This window comes from Apium graveolens, chromosome 7 (genome assembly GCF_009905375.1).
Source record: "Apium graveolens cultivar Ventura chromosome 7, ASM990537v1, whole genome shotgun sequence".
Classification (NCBI taxonomy): domain Eukaryota; kingdom Viridiplantae; phylum Streptophyta; class Magnoliopsida; order Apiales; family Apiaceae; genus Apium; species Apium graveolens.
In genome coordinates, this window is record NC_133653.1 from 9,459,264 (window position 1) to 9,482,618 (window position 23,355).

General features: G+C 35.4%; 3 protein-coding genes across 5 annotated transcripts; all 3 read right to left on the reverse strand.

Moving 5' to 3' along the window:
• Positions 1-324: 324 nt before the first annotated feature.
• LOC141672973 (putative lactoylglutathione lyase, chloroplastic) lies at positions 325-5,814 on the reverse strand. Of its 2 annotated transcripts, XM_074479673.1 has the most exons (10): positions 5,640-5,814; positions 4,594-4,650; positions 4,245-4,437; positions 3,780-3,904; positions 3,568-3,632; positions 2,215-2,427; positions 2,051-2,098; positions 1,362-1,469; positions 1,089-1,229; positions 325-479 (listed from the first exon to the last, which is right to left on the reverse strand). In XM_074479673.1, exons 1-10 carry the CDS (start codon positions 5,746-5,748, stop codon positions 438-440), a joined length of 1,101 nt encoding a protein of 366 aa, XP_074335774.1. In that variant the 5' UTR covers positions 5,749-5,814; the 3' UTR covers positions 325-437. The 2 variants fall into 2 exon arrangements, with proteins under 2 accessions (XP_074335774.1, XP_074335775.1); XM_074479674.1 differs by lacking the exon at positions 4,594-4,650.
• Positions 5,815-14,160: 8,346 nt separating this feature from the next.
• LOC141673079 (protein JINGUBANG-like) lies at positions 14,161-16,288 on the reverse strand. Its single transcript, XM_074479812.1, has one exon. The coding sequence runs from the start codon at positions 15,815-15,817 to the stop codon at positions 14,447-14,449; it is 1,371 nt and encodes a 456-aa protein (XP_074335913.1). The 5' UTR covers positions 15,818-16,288; the 3' UTR covers positions 14,161-14,446.
• A 936-nt stretch (positions 16,289-17,224) lies between these two features.
• LOC141673081 (exosome complex exonuclease RRP46 homolog) lies at positions 17,225-22,483 on the reverse strand. 2 transcript variants are annotated; one of them, XM_074479813.1, is made up of 9 exons: positions 22,351-22,483; positions 21,791-21,922; positions 21,269-21,382; positions 21,059-21,159; positions 19,885-19,905; positions 19,526-19,598; positions 19,366-19,433; positions 18,735-18,867; positions 17,225-17,615 (listed from the first exon to the last, which is right to left on the reverse strand). In XM_074479813.1, exons 2-9 carry the CDS (start codon positions 21,894-21,896, stop codon positions 17,500-17,502), a joined length of 732 nt encoding a protein of 243 aa, XP_074335914.1. In that variant the 5' UTR covers positions 21,897-21,922; positions 22,351-22,483; the 3' UTR covers positions 17,225-17,499. The 2 variants fall into 2 exon arrangements, with proteins under 2 accessions (XP_074335914.1, XP_074335915.1); XM_074479814.1 differs by having other exon boundaries at positions 21,791-21,925.
• Positions 22,484-23,355: the final 872 nt, after the last annotated feature.

The window sequence follows — 23,355 nt, forward strand, 5'->3', positions numbered from 1 at the left end:
GGGTGGACCGTATCCAGAGTGAAGAGAGATCTTACTTCGGTACAAAATTTCTAAAAGGAAGAAATAAAGGTGGTGCATTGCTATCTATCAAGGGCATCCAAAATATGGTAGATTGAAATGCCCGTGAAACTTTTAGTAGATTTGCTACATTATGGTACAAGCAAATAATATTAGGTAATTATATCATTCTGAAGACGTGGATATGACATGCATATTTGTAAATGTCAACATACAAGAACAAGTACCTGCTGCATTGTGAAAAGATAATTTTTGACAAGTATAATAATCTTGGAAAAGGTAATATGGACACATCTATTGATCAGGTGGATTTAAAAGAAAAAAAATCATAAATTAACTTTAACAAAACTGAACCGGTCATGATTCTTCTCTCAGTTAATTCAGTGAAATTATACATCAGCTACAAAAATAATGATGCCTCATTCTAGTTCCTTTAGCAGATCAACATTATCGACAAAGACCTGCAACAAAAAAAGGCAAAAGCATAAAATAATATTCAAGCATTTAACATTGAGACTCAAAATGAAAAAGCATTTAACATTAAGTCTCAACATGTCTGATGCTAATAAACCCAGTCTGTTGGATTTAAATCTTTAATCAGGGTTAACTGGGGCATAAATTTATGGGAAAAACTTTATCAATAAAATGCTAAAATGTATGTATATATAGAGACATAAGATTATTTTCACATGGCTAAACATCAACTAGACCTAGCGAAAGTAAATTTCTCATATTTGTACAGCTTTAACTAGTAAATAGCTCCGAAAAAAACTACTAAATAGCAATTAAAGTAGCTCAACATAAAGCTTTGAACCATGTAGTTACTTACGAGAATTTCCTACAGTCAATATTCAATTTACTAATTGGCCTCCAGAAATTTTAGATCCATTTTCTTTACTTTGTTGTGTGGTACATTCACTCAGGCTACGCCTTTCTACTAGAACACAAGCAGAAAGAAGACTGGCAATTGCAAAAGATAAGTCCCGCCTAGTAGATGGTGTTTTGCAGTCTACCAGTGTACCTAAACTATAATTTATGAAATGAAATAGAGTTTGGGTTTAAAGATATACCGATTTCCAACCATCTGGATCCAAGCAGGCCGTAATCTTGGTATTTAGGATAGGCAAGGGTCCGGGTTCTAGAGCGATTACTCCTCCAAACTTTTTAATCGCTTCAGCAGTCTTATAGACATCATTAGTGCCTATTGCAATCTGACAATATTACAAAATAAGTGTTGTTGTGATTACCCACATAGCTTGAACTTTCATCAAGAAAATAATCTGAATTATATAAATAAAAATACTATGTCCAGATTTGCAAAAAAAAGAGATATCACTGTCCACCTGGGCGTAACCATTTCCCTTATCATATTCTGTGACTCCGTAATTATATGTTAGTTCGAGAACTGTGCTTTTATCTTCTGGTCCATAACCCATTATGGCAACCGTGTTCTGGAGAGTGGATTTGAAGCACAAGAACAAATAAACAAGTTAATCAATTTAAAGATAATACACAAAATTATAATATTAACAGAAAATTTGCACAAAACACAATATCGTGTGCTCTGTGTGATATAGGGAAAATAAAGTAACAACCATGATAGAGTTGAACTTGGGCCTCTGAGGCCTCCAAAATACCACTCAAAAGAAATTTTAAACTTTGAAATTCGTCGAGAAAACCATTATTAGATAAGTGATAACCATAATGACTCTATCGCACAAAAAATACCAATTTGGTGCTGATAATATGCTCCAACTTCTACAGAAAAGGGATCTGTCTGCAATTTCTAACTCATCATTTCTACTGGCTGCTAAATTTACTTGATGCATGTAAGATGAATCCCTTGCTAACATTTTCATACTTGTTTTCAAATCCAGCAATTCTAATTAGGAAATCTGTCATTCCCAAGGTTGCATGAAGCAAAAATGAGGATCAAAACATATATATAGCTCACTTGCCTAAGAAGAATGCACACTAAAATTGAAATAACCACTTGCTAAGAAGAATGCACCTTAAGAATGAAATAACCTACCTTGTACTCAGGATTGTCACTTTTCCGAAGAATTTCCATGCCAAATGCCTTCAATTAAAGATAAAAGAGGATCCAGACTGTTAGCTGATAACTTGCATGCAAAGATGCAACAAAAATATAGTTCAGATTGCAAATAGAGTATCATGGGCTTATATTTTCATTACCTTCTTATAAAAATTTATTGCACGGTCAAGATCTCCTACTCGTAGCATAACTTGGCAAAGGGGCTCCAGTGTTAGTCCCCTCTCTAAAAGCTCAAACTTATAACCATCAGGATCTTCTATGATGGCAGTTTTTGTACTGCCACCATCAACAGGGCCGGGTTCCCTAGTTACTTTTCCCCCCTTTTGTCTTATGAGATCCACTGTCTTAGCAACCTGGGTGTCGATATCAAAGCATGGATTCATGAGATACATATGAACCTTCATAGCATGATGATGATGGAGCATGCAACATAGACAAAATCACACGAAAAAAATTATGAAGTATTTGTTTTCATTTACAAACAAAAAAAAGGTAATAAGTGAGCAAAAATGCAAGGAAACAAGAACCACTTTCTTATCAAATGGAGCGCAGAATAATATTTTTCCAAGTTCGCGGATACAAATTGAGCAGCAAAACTAGGCTGCCCAAGTCCAATAAAAGCATATCCGATTAGATTTTCATCGTCTTGTGTGCATAGTCGATTATGATATAATTTTTTGCCAGTAAATGATGAGATAAGAGCATAAGGTGATTCCAAAAGGCCAATATGTCGGTCAAAAGCTTGATGCTTCAATTTTATTTGGTAAACTAGACTTGCTCTGTTACCCGGATAGCCGGATCCTCCGATTTTGTCCTCATACCTGCGACGATCAGACAACATGGGTGGGCGTAGGAACTGAGTTGGATTCCTCAAATTGAATACCGGACATCGTATATTGCATCAATCTAGCTCGATGTGATATAAAATGCCTCACATAAGGTTCATGTATATGACTTGTTTTAATGTTATCCTTCTGATTTTATGCTATGAATTTGACATAAATTTAGTGTACACATTTTACTGGTGAAAGACACTACTAGAACATTAAATGAATATGGAATATGCAAATTCACTTATGTGCCGAGTCCCATCAGTGTCCAATTTTAGATCCATATCCAAAAAACCCAAGTTTTCAGTAACAGTTGGAGGTAGCATACTTGTTAATGACCATAGAACGTAGTAAGTTGGTCTCAAAGAGACCACCTTATCAAATACAAACGATACCTGTCCATCAGATGTCTCTGTTGGAGAACATCAATGAGAAAAATGAACTCTTGAATGGTACGGAGTTATGCTAGTAAAAAAATCAATTTTTAGCTAGATATAGAACATGAAGGGATTCTGTATCCAGTGTAATATTAAACAAAACATCTTAATATTAAACAAAACATCTTATGTACTCTGGCTGAGTTTATTAATATTTTTTTTTTGCATCATAGTATGGCTGAGTTTATGAAAAGATTTGTAAAGATTCTTCTAGAAGCCAACTTACATCCTCAACTGCTACACCGAAATGTCCAAAACCAGTTCCGATGTCATACTTGTCAACGCCATAATCTGCAAGGAAACACTTCCACGTATATTGAACATGTTCATACTTTAAACAGATGAAATAAAGAATGTAAGAAAAGCATTTGAACTTCCGTTTAGGTGTAATATCCAGAAGTTTTGATAAACAAGACAAGGAAAAACCCGAAGACTTACTGTATGTAAGTTCAACTGAAAAATTAGATTCTTCAGGCCCGTATCCAAGGAAGGCATTACTATATCCTTCCTCTGGTATGTCTCGTTTTCTCAAAAGCTTCATGCCCAAGCATTCAGTATAGAATCTACAATTGCAATGAACTAAGCAGTAAACATTTGATAGACATCAAATAAGTAGTGTTCTAAATATGGTTTAATAAGTTTACTAGAGTCCCTCAGCTTTCCAAAAAGTGTTTGATCTGACATATCTGTAAATGGTAAAGATCAGTTTTTCTTGTGGACTTTATAAGAAACTTAATTTGAACTCATAATAAGACCTATGGTGATACGTTTATGATGTCAAACCTGAGTTCTTTTTTTCATTTTAGACTACCATAAACTGAGAGTCAGCTACCTTCGGGAACAAATACAAATTGCAAATGTAACTTTTTATTGTCAACAGAGGAAGAACTGTATAGAACATACTTTATAGTCTTGTCCAAATCCCCAACACGATAAACAACATGCAACATTCTTCTCTTATCATTTTTGACCCAATCTAGTAGTTTTTCATCAGCTACAGTTGGCATTTCTAATGCAGTAGCAGTCTCTATTGTATTTCCATCTGCTCGTAGCCATGTGGATTCTTTTGCACCAAAAAATGGTGACTGGGGTATAGCTGAAATTTTAATAAGAGCTAATCAACTAATACTACATGAAACTATCTACATCCACCAAAAATATAATTATTGAAAGTAAAATAACACATATAACATACTTTATGTCAAAATTATGAAAGGTTTTAGGAAACGTTTCAAATTACATTCATCTTTACCTCTCTCATTTGTTAATACAACAAATAATCCAATGTAAATGATACCTATAAGAAACACTGAAAAAAGATTTATTAGGGCCTAAAACATACAATATATTAGCACCAAACATGATATGAAAGCATTCATGCTTGGTTTGTATTTACGTATACATATAGTCCTATAATGTAAAAACCTTAAACTTTTAAGTATTAATGTACTAGGGCCTTAAACGTATGGTTTGACCAGCGACCTCGAGTTTGAATGTCATGGGCCGATACTAGGTATTTTTTAGGGGGTGGGGGGGAGCACCAGCTAAATTTCGTAGCCTTACCATTTTTAAATTTTGAGGGGATGGTTTTATATTTTTATAAAAAATTATTAGTAAAAAACATCAAATTTTAGTAGCGAAATTTTTGTAAGGGCACACATGTGACATAGCCTCCTGAGCGTCTTACTAGATGCTTGAAACCCTAATATTCTCAAATTTTAGATTGGACACGAAGTTGAATACTTTTTTTCCCACTCTTCATTCCCGAAAAGGGCTTTTTGAGTGAGGTAATAAAGGGCTTCTAAGTGAGGGATAATATTCAAATGGCATTGTACTTACGTATAATTTTTACATCATCTCTCCGCAACCCAACGGAAGATGCTCTAATAAAGCTCAATTGGGTAAATCATGTTCATCTAGTACTTATCACGAAAATTGCCACTTTCATATACTGTATTTAACCTATTGGTAAGGGCTTAACAATTGTCAGTCTATTTGTAAGGGCTTAACAATTGTCGGTTTGATTCTCGTTCACCCCAAGATTTATCCAGATACATTACTGCTTGTTAGCTTATAAGCTACAGGTAACAAAACAATATAATTAGCAAATTAACAATGACAGTAAATGAGTACTACCAAAAAGCACATACATAAAAAAAATCCAAGAATCACAAAAATACATTTTAAATTACACCAACATTTATCATTTACTTAAAATATATATACATAGGTCAAGAGTTCGACTCCGCGTAATCGATTAGGAAAAAAAAGAAGAAGTAAAGATTAAAGAAAACATACCAGTGGTAAGAGTGAAAAGAGCAAGTCTACGTGAAGGATTAAAAGAAGATGGTACACAATTTACACACACGCTTGGCATTCTTGAACATATTGAAAATGATCCCACCATTGTATGTATGTATAGATTGTATGTATGTAAGTATAGTTTATAACATACAAACTCAAAGTGAATGCTGTCTGGTCAAGAATATATATACGTTATCACCATATAATTTTTTATTCTTATGGTATGAATCTACACGACATAGTTGGGCTTGTACCATGATGTCGACGAGTTCGGCCCATTTTTGTGTTATAAATTGTTTTGGCCCAGGTTCATTTTTGTGCTATATTTGGTTTGGGCCTGTATTTGCTTTTTTGTAACTACTTTTTTTTTTTGAAAACTTGTTGTAACTAATTTATTGGGTGAAAATGGACTCCATATGACATCTCTATGTTAAAATTGATTTAATTATTTGAAATTATTAATTATATTTTTTATATAAAATTAGAATTAGGATTCATAAGGTGACAAAAAAGTTTTATTGTTTGTGAGAATAATAAACTTTTCTTGAAGAAAACAATAGTTTCATGGATAAATTAAGTATGGTAGTTACATAATAATCACTCGTATGAAGTCTATATATATATAAAATATTTTAAATAAATTTCAAAAACATTAATCTATAGTAACATGGATAAAAAGACACGATTCGGCCCAATTCGATTTGGCTGAATCAGGCCACCGAAGCTTAAAACTTGAGTCATATTTTAGATGAAGTCCCGCCGGAGAGGTTTCGAATTCATTTCGCAAAAAATATATAAACTTCTCTTTTTTGAAAAAAAAAACATAAACTTATACAAGTTCGATACACTATTAAATGGAACCTACACCTGAGAGCATAAATTCAGATTAAAAAAAATAAATTATTTTATTTTACATTTTTTGCAAGAAGTCACTTTCAAGCTAGCAAATTACCCTATTATTGTAGCCACGGACCGAAACATATATATTTATCGGATATATAGTTTGGAGAGAATTTATTACATAGTCGCTAGGTATTCTTGGATTCTAGCACATGTTTGGACAAATTTATATTTAAAAACATTTAGTACTAGTAAATGACAACTCGAAATAACATGCATGGTCGAAAAATATGAAAAATATGAAATGTGGAGTCATAACTTATTATTGCTCGTACTTGTACAGTACGACTTGTTTTATGGTTGGTTTCTAACGTCTCTTTCTCTCGGGAAATATACCGTGTCTATGGGGTATCATGTCGTTGGAAATTTAAATAAATTTTGCTTCCAACCGTCTTGATACCTGTTACTTCCTCTTATCAAAATGTTGAAACGACTTGATAGCTGCCACTTGCTCTTACTAACTGACCTAATCTTGAAGTGAAATTTAAAATTATGATCGAGCAACATGAGGGCATCGAATCAGTAAATTTCGATAGATTAGGTTTTGCGTCTGGAGTTTTTTATATAGACACAAGTTACGACATTTAAATCAGTAAAATTGATATGATTTTCCGTCATAACACAGATTGTTGAGATAAAATTGATTAGAAAAATAATATTGTCTAATAAAAATTGGATAGGCGTTATTAGTGAATAATGTGAAAACAATCTGCGATTAATACAAATAATCAAATAAGTGTGTGCGTGAGTAAACGAAATCAAACGGAGGAAGAAAAGATATAAACAGAAGAGAGATCCTCGAGTCCAGTTGAAACTGTCTCCTTAAAGCTATTTCGCCTCTCACCGTATGTGCGAGTCGATAGCCTCCCAGGATAAAACGAGGTAGCGGCGGCGTTACGGATAACGAGCACCTTCAGCGAGCTTGAACGGGCACGAAACTATCACCGAGAGAGAGAGAGAGATTTGTGTTTAGAGGCGAATATGTTTTTGGTGTGTCTAACCCTAACGCCTTAGAGGTGTTTATATAGGTGTAGATAGACTTGTGCGCTACTCTTTTCCATAATTAAATATCATTAATTATGGAATCGGTGTAATACTTGCAAGCTACTCTATTCCATAAATAATCTGAAACAGAATCAGATTAAATATATCAAGACATACACCATATCAATTAATCTGAAACAAAATCAAATTAATTTATGTCATAATATTTGAGCCAAATTCTAATGGAAAATAATATTTCCATTATTAAGAGAATATCATCATATCTCACACATCTTTTAGTCATAATGCTCAAAAATATGACTTACCAATATGGGACTTATACCCATATTTTCCAACAATCCCCCACATGGGTGAGATTGGTGATCTTAGTAGCACACACCAGACAGACAGACAGACAGACAGACACGGAGTTTGACTTGGTGATAGTTTCTTCGATCAGATATAGCATACGATAGGTAGAGAATGCTCCTTGAACCTTCGCTCGAGTAAGCATACCGACTTTACTGGTAGACAGTAGACGTGCTTGTCCTTGAACTGTTCGACCGTTTATGTAAACGATGATATACTTATCACTATATCGTTTCTGACTCGTTCAGCTCTCATGAGTATGTCCATTTTGGCCATGGAACATCGTCCTGGTTCTGCAGAAGTTTTTAAAGAATTGTGCCTCGCAATTCTCCTTTGAAGCGGCCCCATTTCTCTCCCACATAGGTGATCTTTATCTTATAGAGTAACCCGCGTTTACTCAACTGAATTCCATGCTTTCACTCCTGAGCTCCATGTATTCATCAAAGATCATTAAAGGCTCAAAGCTTAACCTCGTACCTTACGGGTCTCACTGTTTCCTCATCATAGGAACAGGCCAGGGGTTACCCCCACAGTGATTTGGTCATCATGATTTAGTTGTCCCATTGAACCAAGTTCTTGGGATCTCCAGTCAGCAATGGTTGGGTGTCCACCATGATGCCGTTAAGCAATAGGCTTAAGGCCCATCCCTCTCGATGATTTTTCAACCACTTCTCTTGATAACCCTTTGGTTAGTGGATTCGCGATATTATCCTTTGACGGTATATAGTCAATAGTGATAATTCCGGTTAAGATCAATTGTCTAATGGAACTGTGTCGTCGTCGTATATGACGAGACTTTCCATTATACATCGTGCTCTGTGCTCTGCCAATAGCGGATTGACTATCACAGTGAATCCCTATTACAAATACAGGCTTTGGCCATCTTGGAATATCCTCCAGAAACTGACGTAGATATTCAGCCTCTTCGGCACATTTATCTAGTGCCACAAACTCAGCTTCCATCGTGGAATAAGTTATCACCGTTTATTTTGAGGATTTCCATGATATTGCCGCTCCAGCTAATGTAAACACATAGCCACTCGTAGACTTAAGTGCTTTCTTGCTAGATATCCAATTTGCGTCAGTATATCCTTCTAATACTGCTGGGTATCTGCCATAGTGCAGTCCATAGTCTCGAGTTCCCCTCAAGTACCTTAGTACCCTTATAATCGCTTTCCAGTGATCAGCTCCCGGATTACTCGTAAACCTACTCAACTTGCTAATTGAGTATGCAATGTCTGGTCTTGTACAACTCATGAGGTACATCAGACTACCAATTATCCTCGAGTATTCCAATTGGGAAACAGCTACACCTTTGTTCTTGGATAGGTGCAAAGTCATATCCACAGGTGTCCTAGCTTTCTCAAAGTCATCCTTAAGAAACTTCTCAAGGATCTTGTCAACATAATGTGGTTGACTTAATGCGAGACCCTCTGATGTTCTAGAAATTTGAATTCCCAGAATTACATTTGCTAGTCCCATATCTTTCATGTCGAACCTTGATTTCAACATGTCCTTTGTAGATTTGATAACTTTATCATTGCTTCCAGCAATAAGTAGATCATCTATATATAGTGTCATCATGACATAACCATTATCATTCTCCTTGACATAGCTGTTCTCGTTATCCTTGTAATAGGCACAGCTATCACATTCATTGATTTTGAAACCATTGGCCAGCACGACCTCATCAAATTTTTCATGTCATTTCATAGGCGCTTGTTTCAAACCATACAATGATTTCACCAATCTACACACTTTCCTTTCTTGTCCTGGGACAACAAACCCTTCAGGTTGTTCCATATAGATTTCTTCATCTATGTCTCCATTTAGGAAAGCTGTTTTCACATCCATTTGATGTACAGTTAGATTACGCATTGCAGCAATAGCAAACATCATCCTTATGGACGTTATTCTCGTTACAGGAGAATATGTATCAAAGTAATCAAGGCCTTTTTGTTGTTTGTATCCTTTAATTACAAGTCTGGCCTTATACTTATCAATAGTGCCATCAGTTTTCAACTTCTTCTTGAAAACCCACTTGCTACCTAATGGTTTGCAACCAGTTGGCAAGTCCACTAATTCCCAAGTATGATTTTGCATAATTGAATCAACTTCATTCTTGATGGCCTCTTTCCACATAGGCCCATCAGGTGAGGTAACCGCCTCCTTATAAGTTTTTGGGTCACCTTCTTCGAGCAAATAGGTCATAAAATCAGACCCATGGGATTTCTCCGTTCGTTGTCTTTTGCTCCTTCTCACTACCCCCACATTTTCGTCTTCACTTTCGTCACTCTCATTATCGTCATCTACAGACTCATGAGATCGTTTAGACGTCGTAGGTTGTTGGTTTCCTGGATTACAGGGAAACATCGTCTCAAAAAATGAGGCATTCCTTGATTTCATAATGGTATTCTTTTGAATATCAGGAATCTTGGATTCATGAACAAGAAACCGATATGCAGTGCTGTGTGGAGGATATCCGATGAATACACAATCCACAGTCTTAGGACCTATCTTCACCTTCTTCGGTGTATGGATCAGTAACTTTGCAAGGCACCCCCACACTTTCAGGTGTTGGTAACTTGGTTTCTTTTTCTTCCACATTTCATAAGGACTTACATCCTTATTCTTGCTCATCGTAATATTTAAAATATTATTTGCGCTTAAGATGGCTTCTCCCCACATCGATTGTGGGAGCCCAGAGCTTAACAACATCGCATTCATCATCTCTTTCAGAGTGCGATTCTTCCTTTCAGCCACACCATTTGACTGAGGGGAGTATGGTGCAGTGACCTCATGGATTATACCATGTTGTGAACAGAATTCCCCAAACGGTTCAACATATTCACCTCCACGATCACTTCGTATCGTTTTGATTTTCTCAGTTTGTTGTGTCTCAACTTCTTCCTTATAGATTTTAAATTTATCTATAGCTTCGTCTTTGCTTTTCAACAAATATACATAACAGTATTTTGTACAATCATCAATGAATGTAATAAAATACTTGTTTTATCCTCTTGTTGGAGCGAATTTTAAATCACATATGTCGCTATATATTAGGTCTAGCACTTTGGTGTTCCTTTCCACACGTTTAAATGATGATCTCGTTAATTTTGCCTCAACACAAGTCTCACACTTATGTTTTGGATCGATAGTAAGTTTAGGTATGTATTCTTTTGCACTTAAACGTCGTAAAGTGTCATAATTTACATGTCCTAATCTAGCATGCCATAAATTAGGAGACTCAAGCAAGTAAGCAGAAGAATTCTTCATTTCATTATCGTCCTTAACGGACATTACATTGAGCTTAAAAAGCCCATCAGTTAAATAACCCTTGCCTACAAACATACCACTCTTAGACAAAATAACCTTATCTGACTCTATTACAATGCGAAAGCCATGCTTATTCAACAGAGAACCAGACACAAGGTTCTTGCGAATATCAGGCACATAAAGTACATTCTTCAAAGTCAGATTCTTCCCAGAGGTCATCTTCAGGATCACCGTGCCTTCACCCTCAATGGTAGAAGTTGCTGAATTCCCCATGTAGAGCTTCCCACCAGCATCGGAAGCTTTGAGGCTAGAGAAAACCGCCTTGTCTGAGCAAACATGCCTAGTAGCACCAGTATCAATCCACCATTCACGTGGATTAGAACCGACCAGGTTCACTTCAGAGACCGTAGCACAGAGGTCTATGTCACCCATCTCCTTGGAGATATTCTCTACCATGTTTGCTTCTTTCTTCTTGTTGGGCTTCTTGGGCTTCTTGCAGTCAGAAGACCTATGACCAACTTTATCACAGTTGTAGCACTTTCCTTGAAATTTCGACTTCGAAATCCCTCCCTTGGGTGCCAGCTTTGCCCCTTTACCAGAATTAGCCTTCTTGGGCTTGGAGCTTTGAGCATGCTCCACCATGTTTGCCTTCTCAGTGGCAACGTTAACTTTCTTCTCGGACCCTCTGTTGTCTTCTTCAATACGAAGTCTAACAATAAGATCCTCCATAGACATCTCCTTTCGCTTGTGCTTAAGGTAGTTCTTGAAATCTTTCCATCCAGGTGGAAGCTTTTCAATAACAGCAGCAACTTGGAAAGACTCACTTATGACCATTCCCTCAGCATGAATGTCATGAATGATCACCTGCAGTTCCTGCACCTGACTGACCACAGTCTTAGAGTCTGTCATCTTATAATCAAGAAAGCGGCCAACAATCCACTTCTTTGCCCCAGCGTCCTCGATTTTATACTTATGGTCAAGTGACTCCCATAAGACCTTAGCTGTTAGCTTCGCGCTGTATACGTTATACAACGAGTCAGACAAACAATTTAACACATAGTTCCGACAGATGTAGTCGGAGTGCTTCCAAGCATCAGCAGCATACACAGTCTGCATGTTACTCTCAGCAGTGAGCAACGGTGGTTCTTCCTTAAGGAAGCGATCCATATGCAACGTGGTCAGATAAAAGTGCATCTTTTGTTGCCAACGTTTGAAGTTCGTTCCGTTGAACTTCTCAGGTTTTTCAGCATGTGCAGCAGGCACAGTTGGCATAACAGGTGCAGCAGGCACCACGGGTGGAACAGATGGTACGTGCGTCTATACTACAGGTGTATGCACACCAGTAGGCATCGCAGGTATGATCGGAGGAGTGAATCATGCCGATATCTGTCCAAGAGGAACACTAAACTGTCCAATGACAGTGTGTCCCACAGGCACATGTCCCGAAGGCACATGTCCAACAGGCGTTTGACCCCCATCAGATCGTACGATCCGTGCGTTAGGGTTAATCGGCTGCTGGTGAACCCCATCAGATCCAGTGATCTGTGCGTTGGGATCAGCCGTCATGTTCATCGAATCGTTCACAGTTTGGTTCTCCATCGATCTGTTACTCAACAAAACAAGCAGATACAGATGTATCAGTCACAGATGTATATAAAATAAATAGCTTTAAGATTGTGAAAACAATCTGCGATTAATACAAATAATCAAACAAGTGTGTGCGTGAGTAAACGAAATCAAACGGAGGAAGAAAAGATATAAACAGAAGAGAGATCCTCGAGTCCAGTTGAAACTGTCTCCTTAAAGCTATTTCACCTCTCACCGCATGTGCGAGTCGATAGCCTCCCAGGATAAAACGAGGTAGCGGCGGCGTTACGGATAACGAGCACCTTCAGCGAGCTTGAACGGACACGAAACTATCACCGAGAGAGAGAGAGATTTGTGTTTAGAGGCGAATATGTTTTTGGTGTGTCTAACCCTAACGCCTTAGAGGTGTTTATATAGGTGTAGATAGACTTGTGCGCTACTCTTTTCCATAATTAAATATCATTAATTATGGAATCGGTGTAATACTTGCAAGCTACTCTATTCCATAAATAATCTGAAACAGAATCAGATTAAATATATCAAGACATACACCATATCAATTAATCTGAAACAAAATCAAATTAATTTATGTCATAATATTTGAGCCAAATTCTAATGGAAAATAATATTTCCATTATTAAGAGAATATCATCATATCTCACACATCTTTTAGTCATAATGCTCAAAAATATGACTTACCAATATATGACTTATACCCATATTTTCCAACAAATAATTTGTCGCAATTCTTTTTCACGGAATCAGAACAAAATTGTAATAATTTCGTGACTAGTTTCGCAACGAGAAAAATATTAAATTCATCACACATTTCATCCAAATGTAAAGGTCATTATTTTTCAATTTGACTCAATTTTATTACCAATTTGAAAATTTGTATCGATTTAGTTATTAAAAAATTATAATTTTGTATCGATTTAGTCATTGGCAGATAATTTTTTTCATACAAATTTTCAAATTAGTGATCAAATTCAGTCAAATTGAAAAATAATGACATATTTGATATATTTGAATAAAACGAGTGATCAACTTGATATTTTTCTCGTTTCACAAGAAGGGCACTACTTTTTGAAAACGGACAGATTTTTGTTGGCAACTTCCATTATTAACTCTGGAATTTCTTGTGTGAGAAAATGGCACAGAACCTATCAACCTACCTCTCAAATATTTGCAAATCTTTATTATTTTTCGTCTGTTGGTTGATATTAATTTGTTAACGGTGGAATGAAAAAGCAGTGTTGAATATAATAGTATAATAATATTATTATATAGGATGATCATTGTCACATACAGGATAGATAATGTGTTGGATTTCTAGATATAGATATTGTTGATTATAATTTGCATTTGTTATCTGAACTTGAAACTGCAAAATTCATTTCTTTATAGAATACATTATGATACATTAATATGTAACAATACAACTTAACACAACCAAATGAAACAAGAATATAGAAGAATCATGCTTCAACTGAGAATCACCTTAAATTGAGAACTAAGAGAATCAAATTAGTATATCACCGAGATAATTTAATCATCAAATCATTAAAATTTTTAAATAATGTCAAACTATTTGGTGATTTGTGTATACGAATTCGCCAATTAATTTGTTTGATTCTCACTGTTCTCATTTTAATTTGGTTCTGATTTGAGCACTTGCATGGCGATTAACGAGAAGGATGGCTTCCATGGAGCTTCCTTAAAACCCATGAAGGAGACAGCACAGGACTTATTTCAAACTCCTTCAACTTCATATTACTAGCACTATCAAGAATCTGTCCTGTACCACTTTTTTCTTCTACCATTAACTTGACTCTCCAAACCTTGAAATTTTGATCCAAACCAGCACTATAAAGCAAAACCCCTACTTCTTTATCTACTTCCAAACTAGCAGCCAAACACTTGACTGGCCCTCTATGTGCATCCACCACTGCCAAACACTCATGACTAAACTTTCCTTCTTCTCTTCTCCATACCCGGATAGTAGTATCTTCTGATCCACTGAATATTAGCTTCCCTAGTGCAACCAAACAAAGCACCGAGAATCGATGTCCTTGTAAGACCCCTCCATGGTTATACCTTCCTGATACTTTCTCCTTCTCCCAGAAGTTTATAAACCCGTCGGATGATCCCGAGTAGAGAACGTACGAGTCGATGACCGATGTGCTCAAGGCCATGGCATTGATAGGGGAAGAAGATTGAGACTTAAGTGTCATGGTTAGAGTATGAGAGCTTTGGCCGTAAATTCTCCTCCAAATCTTGATGGAACCATCGCATGAACAAGTGAAAACAACCCCGTCTTCTTGATTTACGACGACTCCATTCACATTATCATCATGAGCCAAGAATGTATCGACACATAAACTGTCCCAAACCCTCCAAACCTTGACAGTTTTGTCCCATGAACCAGTATACAGAAGCCCTTCAGCATTATAATATGCCATGCAAGATATGAAATCTTTATGACCTTCACTAGTTCTCCTAGGGAACATGAACAAAGAGTTTTTTCTTGGTAGAGTTGAGATTTTCTTGGCCTTGAAGTTATCAGAAGCCGTGACAATCCACATCCTGATTTTGAAATCCTTATGGGAAGTAAAAAGCACATTGCCATAAGCTAGTATAGCTCTGACACTCCCAGAACTCACCTTCAGATAGCCTCTTTCGAGGCAATCTGGCTGGCGCCATGCACGAATTCGACTGCTGTCAGAGCCTGTAAAAACAGTGCCATTGATGGCTGCAATAGCATGGACAGTGCCATCAAGGCGGTGAAGGGAGGCAATGCAGTGGCAAAGGAGAGGCGGAGAAGGGCTTTGAAGAGGAGAGAGCGTCCACGGAGAATCAGGGCTTGGAGGTTGCATCATCGAATGCATTATGTTTTGGTGTGATGGAGAAACAATGGAAGTTGAAGTACTACAAAGGAAATTATCAAGATTACAAGAGATTTGTTGGTGATGAGGGAGATGATGAAGTTGCGGTTGAGTTGATTTTCCATCTTCGTGAAAGTAACTGAGAAGAGATCTCTTGTTCTTGTGTTCCATTCTCAGCAAAACTTAACAGATTGCGGAATGCAGTTGTACAGTAAAGTGAGGGAGTGAGTGTGTGTGTTTTTGCACCCAAATTGTTACATGTATATATGCAGATAATATTAAGATGGAGTTGGTGTTGTAGGTGTAAGCAGTTAAGCCTCATAAAAAATGTAGCTAACTAACATATTCTGTACTTAAATCATGTACTCAGGGGAGCCATCCAGAACCCAGAATTTCCGGTTCGAGTTTAAGTACCATGAATTTCAATTTATGTTCTTATACAGACTAAGGTTCAAATAACTTTCAGTTTACCACAAAAAAATATCAAAGAAACTTTTATAATGAGAAGTTCAGGGGTGCTCCTAAGACCTCAAGGCGTTAGACGGGTTTACGAGGATCATATCTCGTATCATTAACAAATGGTAACCTATGTTGCACGACTGCGGCAAATATTGAACTTAACAATTTCAAGGCAATCATATACCCAATTTATCTGTCCTGTTTAACTTTTTGTTTAACTTTTTGCGGTCAAAACTTGACGGCAAAAAGTCAAACATGACAGATAAATTGGGACGGAGGGAGTATAACTTTTGTTTCAACCTCTTCATAAAATGATACAAGAAGGTGTTTGATTGGTGAAAAATGATGGGCAATCAATTTTTACTATTTATAAGACATTCTGGTTTTTTTTCATGTTGATTGACTATAAGGTCTTAAATGGTGGACTGAACTTTTAGACATACTTAAAGGGTGAATAATTATGTGCAGTAAATTAGTTGTAAAGATTGTGATCTAGGTGCAGACCTGCAGCATCTTAAATACAAAACGAAAAGATTGAATATAATTAGGTACTCCATTTAATTCTATTTAATTGTCTATTAATTGCATTTAAATTGACCTACTTTGTGATATATGACTACACATTATTTAAATATTCAAACAAATATTAAAAATTACACAAAAGAGATATAAATAGAAAGAAGTATGTAATGTCTCCATCTCCATACTTGTTGATCCGTTTATTTATTTCATTGTCGCTAAAATCTATAACTACTTAATTTTTTATACACAAATCGAAATATCTCTAACTACTTTTTTAATACACATCAGGATATGTTTAACTATTTTATACGATATTACAAACCAGGGAAAAGCTTAAACCAATCATATGCATATTCGATTTTGATGTTCCTAAATACGTACTAACCTAATTATGTTTATGTTATTAATTTGCTGTAAACATTCATGTAACTAACCTACGTACGTGTTTAGGATCCTAAATATTTAAGCATCATTCTATTCTTCGCAGAAATTGGGATAGCCTGAGCAAACTGCAAAAGAAAATGTCACTTCACAAAAACTCAGTCTGTTCATTTGGCTGGCTCGGGACAATTTTTCTCAGGGAAATCAAGTCAATGCTTAAGTTTAAGGCATCATCATTCCGGCTTCAGAAAAATAAGGACATCATCACTCTGATTGAACTCTGTACTAAAAATGTTTACAATGTATGCTAACATTACATTAATACATTAGAATCAAAGCCAACATCCTGTAACAAACCATGGTCTAACATATAGCACATACTTCATGGTGGTTATGAAGTTTTCGATGTGTTACTAATTCTTGGCATTTAGCAGCAACTACAAAATATCAACTGTTTCGAAATTTCTTGGATTCTCTCATACAATTTAACATTACCCGGCTTTAGATGGATTATTTGGAGTTTGCAGATGTAAATTCTTCCTGAGAAAGTCAGACAACTTGGAAGTAGCAGCACGCCCTCGGTCCAGGCAGTGAAAATAATCCTCCACTGATTGGAAATAGATAAAAAAACAAAGACAACCACTAATTAATACATTATTACTTCATTATGTTTACAAAACAAGCTCAAGACATTATTCATACTTAGATTTTGTAAGAATGCATAAAACCTCCCCCCCCCCCTTTCCTCATTGTTACTACTGGTGTTAACAGAGAATGAATGTGTGGATATGCAAAGGTAATCAAATACAAGTCAAGTAACTGCAAACATAGTGGTTGAGCCTTTTTTGTACTCCAGTTAACATCTTAGACACCGGGAAAATAATAGAAGACTTCCAGAGTATACAATAATACAACTAAATATATACTTCAACACTCTATCATCTTTTCTGCAGCAAGTAGGGACATTACATCTTGAAACCTCATCCTCTTAGTAACGAGAGAGAAAGTTGGCTCTGTGCCAAGCCCTTCGGTTCATTATATACCTTAAGAGTTGACATGCTTATTAAGTCATGAACTGCCAACTCTGGATTACATTAACCAAAAGAAAGGGTGTCTTGGTGGATGAAAGTATTTTTTTATAAGAATGTGTGAACCACTGGACCACAAGATTGTAGAGAAGAGCAAAATTCAGTTTTCTTGTAAAATGTATGTCGACATCTTTTTTTTAGGACAAAGGGAGCATCAGTTAAAAGGACAACACTGACGAAATACCGGAAACATTCGTCTAATTTAACAGTTGACAAATTAAAGGTGATTAGTGAAGTTATGTTCTTGTGTACAGTTTCAATTACACTTTATTACACAGTAAAGGTTTCTTTTCAGAAATTTTTCAATGCTTTGTAAAACATCTACCTCCAGTTTTAGATTTTTGTTCACAAGAAACAGAATATTCTTCTTCAGTGTACAAGGAGATGAACAATTCAATGACCTCTCTGCGTGGTTTATTATTGCAAGCACAGTAAGGTATTCTGTCTCAGCTAACAGTTAAAAACATGCAAACCTCCAAGTATAATAAATAATTAAACAAGTGAAGTAAATAACACATATGACAGGCATGATGGTATTTGATTTAGATTGTAGATCATAATCCAGTAATCCGCAAAATGATATAGTAGAGATGCGGCAGAAAATCTTGATAAAGACTTATTAAAATTTAGAGTACTACCTGGCATTACACCTTGAGTAACAGATGTAATAATCCCCTGTTCCAGCGGCTCACCTCTCAACTTCGATGATGCTTCAGAAGGTAATGAAATAATAGAATTTGGGAAAACTAAATAAGCAAAGGCCTTCAGTGTCTGCCAAGTACAATCGTAATGTATGAGACGATTGATAAATGTATTATTCTTTATTAAAAAAGAATAAATAAATAAATAAATAAGAGATCTAGATATTTTGAACTATGACTTCGGTCTACAAGCATATGTTTACACTATACTGAAAGCCGCTACTTAGATGCCCTTAAATTTTACTACCCCGGCCCCTCTTCTCAAAACTCACAAACAGAGAGAGACTGAAATCCGACAGAAAAGACCAACTGATATCATGGGGCATGTGCATATATAATTAGAAAAATAGCATGGGTCTTCCTACAGAAATCCCAAGGGCATCTTATCTTCTGCATAATTTAGATAAAATCTTACGAGGAAGCATAAAAAGCAGAATGGGATAATCATTAAGCAAACATGCATTTCACCGGTGAAATCAACAGAAGTATCTCTGAGTAAGCTTGAGTAATCATAAACTGTACGCTAGAGCAGAAAAATTAAAATGGTAGGTCCCAGTGTCAGACCAACCTGCTCTTCTAGCTTGTTAGGGTCTAATATAACATGACCATTCTGGGATACACAACAACATATTGCAACTGACCAAAAAAGAAAAAGAGAGTATTAAAAAAGGTAAGATGGATCAAAATCATACGAGACTAAGAAGGATGAATTGCCAAGGATCTATTACCAGCAAGATGTTTCAGGGGGATACCAGCATCCACAAGGGCTGTGCAAGCTGCATTTATGGCACATGGGAGAAGCTAAAATAGGTTATGTCAATTTTCACAATAACAATGAAGTGATTTGTTGTCTAGTATTTTGAATGAAATTTCATAGCATCAGAATTTTAGTATTTCTTAGAGATAATTACACAAAAACCACGGTAAGTTGGAAATTTAAGAAAGCCTAATTGATGGTGCTTTTTAGTCAAAATATCAATTTAAAGTAGTGTAAAAAATGGATGCTACATGGTGGTGAAAAACAGATTTGTTGAAAATAATATGAAGGCATTATCATTTTTTCAAGAACTACATCTAACAAGGATACAGCACCATCATCGTGGACAACCTGCATAAAGAACCATGCTTGTCAAAATATATACGTCTAAAAATTTAAAAATTAATTAAGAACGTCAATTTTAGAAAATGAGTCTAATACCAATGAGGCTAATGATCAAACAAAAAACCTCAAAGTAACGTGACCGAGAGTATGAAACTTGAGAGAATATATGTATTACTTTTTGAGTCTTTTGACTTCTTTTTGCGGGAATAAAATCTACATATGTTCAATTGTTTTGCTTTCTTTTATCTATGGTATTCTTTAAAAATCCAAACAGCAAGAAAAATGAAGATGCATAAGGATGCTAACATTAACAACAGATGGACAGAAGACATGGCATACTGAAATTCATAACATAAAGAGATTTTTTGGAAACTTTAGACTAGAATACAGTTAACATTAACATATGCACGGAAGACATGCCATACTGAAATTCATAATATAAAGAGATTTTTGGAAGCTTTAGACTAGAATTTAGTTCGAGATAAATATGATAAATGCTGGCAAGCATACTATACATAAGAAGAATAGAACCTCACAGTTAAACATCCCAAGGACAAAGCATCAATTCACTGGCGCTTAAATTACCATTCACAATACTATTGAGTATTGACATTGTGAAAACTTTAAAACCAATGTCCCAACTACTAATACAAAATTGAGAAAAAGCGCAGGTTCTATTCAATATTCACAGTTTAGATACTTCTTATGTGCAGTCGAATTCGGAAACCGAATAAGAGGATATTTTAGTAGAAAGCATTTAGGTCCATCCAACTACAAATACATATGTGTATGTTGAATAGGTAACGAGCATATCTGACTATTATTGCCACTTGGTGTCGGAAACTTTAACGAGATTTTAGAGGTCGATGAAAGCTTGATAACATAACCACTTTAGTATGGCAGGATGCAAACTCAAAATCAGGTGATGCAAAATTTAGGAACAATGAGAAAGAAATAGAGCAACTTACATCAAAATAATGAGGAATGACTGTTTTTTAGGATTCAACCACAACACTTTGAGGAAAAATTATCCTACAAACTATTTTAGATACTCAATATTCTGCCGAATTTCCACTGTAAATTTTATTTCCTACATAAATGGGAATACGAACAGATAAATAAAACTAGGCAGCAGTGCCACACAAAATTAAGAGCTCACCTGAATTATAATTGAAGTTGTGGTATTTGGATTGACATTCGAAAGACAGATGCTTTGCACAGTTCTCTTCAGTATCATCTCATACTCTTTTTCTGCTTTTCCTAATCATTCAAAAGAAAATATTCATATAATTCCAAGAAAAGTTAGGTACATAAGCATTAAAAATATGTAACTGAACAGAACTTCCAAAATGTAACAAGCAACTCATACCAATCTGCCCTGTTTTAGGCTTCCAAATGACTTCAAAGCACGCTTTCTCAGGATTCTCATTCTTGTTCGTTCCAGCCTTAGGTCCATAGACCGCAGCAATAACTTTTGTCTCCCCTAAACAAACCATGAGCACCGACTAATGTACCATGCCCAATGAAATGAGAGTAAAATAACTCTTAACGAATTCCTAATGACTAAAATTGGTTTTCTAATTCATGACAGTAGCAGGCATATAAGCATGGATGTGTCGAACATATGCATACAGATTCACAAACAAGTTCAAACGCCGAGACTTGCAAGATTAAAACAGAAAACTAAAAAGTAACAAGCTCAATGCAGAATAAAGTGGGACATGATTATAAATGTTATAATATTAACATTCCACACTTCCTATAAAGAGAAAATACAATAAAGTAATAAACTAGTATTTTTCCTTAATTACGATAAATAAACTACTAGTTTTCCTAAAATATGAATTTGTCTTCAAAAGACAATTAAAACAAAGTAAACAAAAACATGTACCTTGAGACCAACTTGCAGAGCCATGAGCTCGATTAAGCACATTGCGAGAACAAGCCAATGGTCTCAACTGGTTCGCCGTACGTCCATCAGCCCTATCAATATCCATCTCAAATACAGCACCTCCTAAATAACCTACTACCACCAAACAAACACAAACTTCGATTCACACGTATTTCACATGACCATCACACATTACTCCCAACAATCAACTTAACAAACTTAAACAGAACAACCATACATTTTCAGTTCTTGAAATCCCTTTCTACCACACAAAATTAAAAATCTCATTTTGACATTTTATAATTAAATTAATACATTAAAAATCTAATCTTGACATAATATAATCAAATTATGACTTCAAAACTTGCAGCATTGAGACTAAAACATAAAAAAGATTGAATCTTTTGAATCTTTTTTTGTGGGTGATGTATATAACAGGTTATTTAAGCTACCCAATTCATAAAAATCAAGAATTTAGCAGAAAAAGATGCAAACATATACATACAGGTATATTTACATACATAAATTCAGCACAAAAAGGGGAGAAAAGGGTTGCTTACCAGAGAGAACTGAAAAGATGAAGTTGTTTGTGAAATTTACAAGCCAAATTTAAGCTGAATTGAAAAGAGGAGAAATAAGAAGGGTTTATCTAGGGTTTGTAATTTTTAATATATTTTTTCTTGTTAAAAATAAGAGGGGATTGTGGCAATTTGTGCATTTTTATTTTTTAGACTATATAAAAAACCGGTCTTTCTAAGGTGTGTTCCAGGGCACACAATAAGCACTAAATTTTATGAGTTTGGTGTATTTTTATTGGTGGAGTTGTTGTAAATGCAGAAAGTCCATCAATATTTATGATTAGAGGACCAATCAAAATGTACAAACTCATGGTAGTTAGTGCTTATTGTGTGCCCACACATTAGAAAACCCGATAAAAAATTATAAAATTCAAAAACATATTTTACTCAAAAATCTGGTTAAGTTTTAATATTTATATTTAAAATCCAGTTAATTGTTTTTTTTGAGGTTTCAGTATTAAGGGGGTGTATTCATTTGAGATTTTAATGGATTGTTAATAATCTATGGATTTTAATGGATTTTGAAAATCCATGGATTGTTTAAATTCTACGTAGATTTTGATGTTGATTTTTTTAATTCTATGCAGATTTTGGTGGATTTTGATGGAATGATTTTAATGGATTGAATGATTTTATTGGATTCTTTTACTAATATTTTTTTAATTAATAATTTATATATCAACTAATAGCAATGTTGTAATTCAAAATAAATAACAAGATTCAAATGACAAGTCCAACTCATCAACTAACAAAAAAAAGTGTAACTCCTCACTCAATATCCATTATGTTCCTCACTCTCATCATATTGGTCTTCTTCATATTCTTCGTTTACATTACGAGGCCTATTTTCCCACATAGAATTAGCGATGGTAGCTGTCCAAGTATTTGCTTCAGTCCTTTGTTGTTGTTGGCTTGGTATATTTGATTCAAGATTATCCGCTTACTCCATATCTGAAGATTGGTCATCTACTACTTCAATAGGAAATT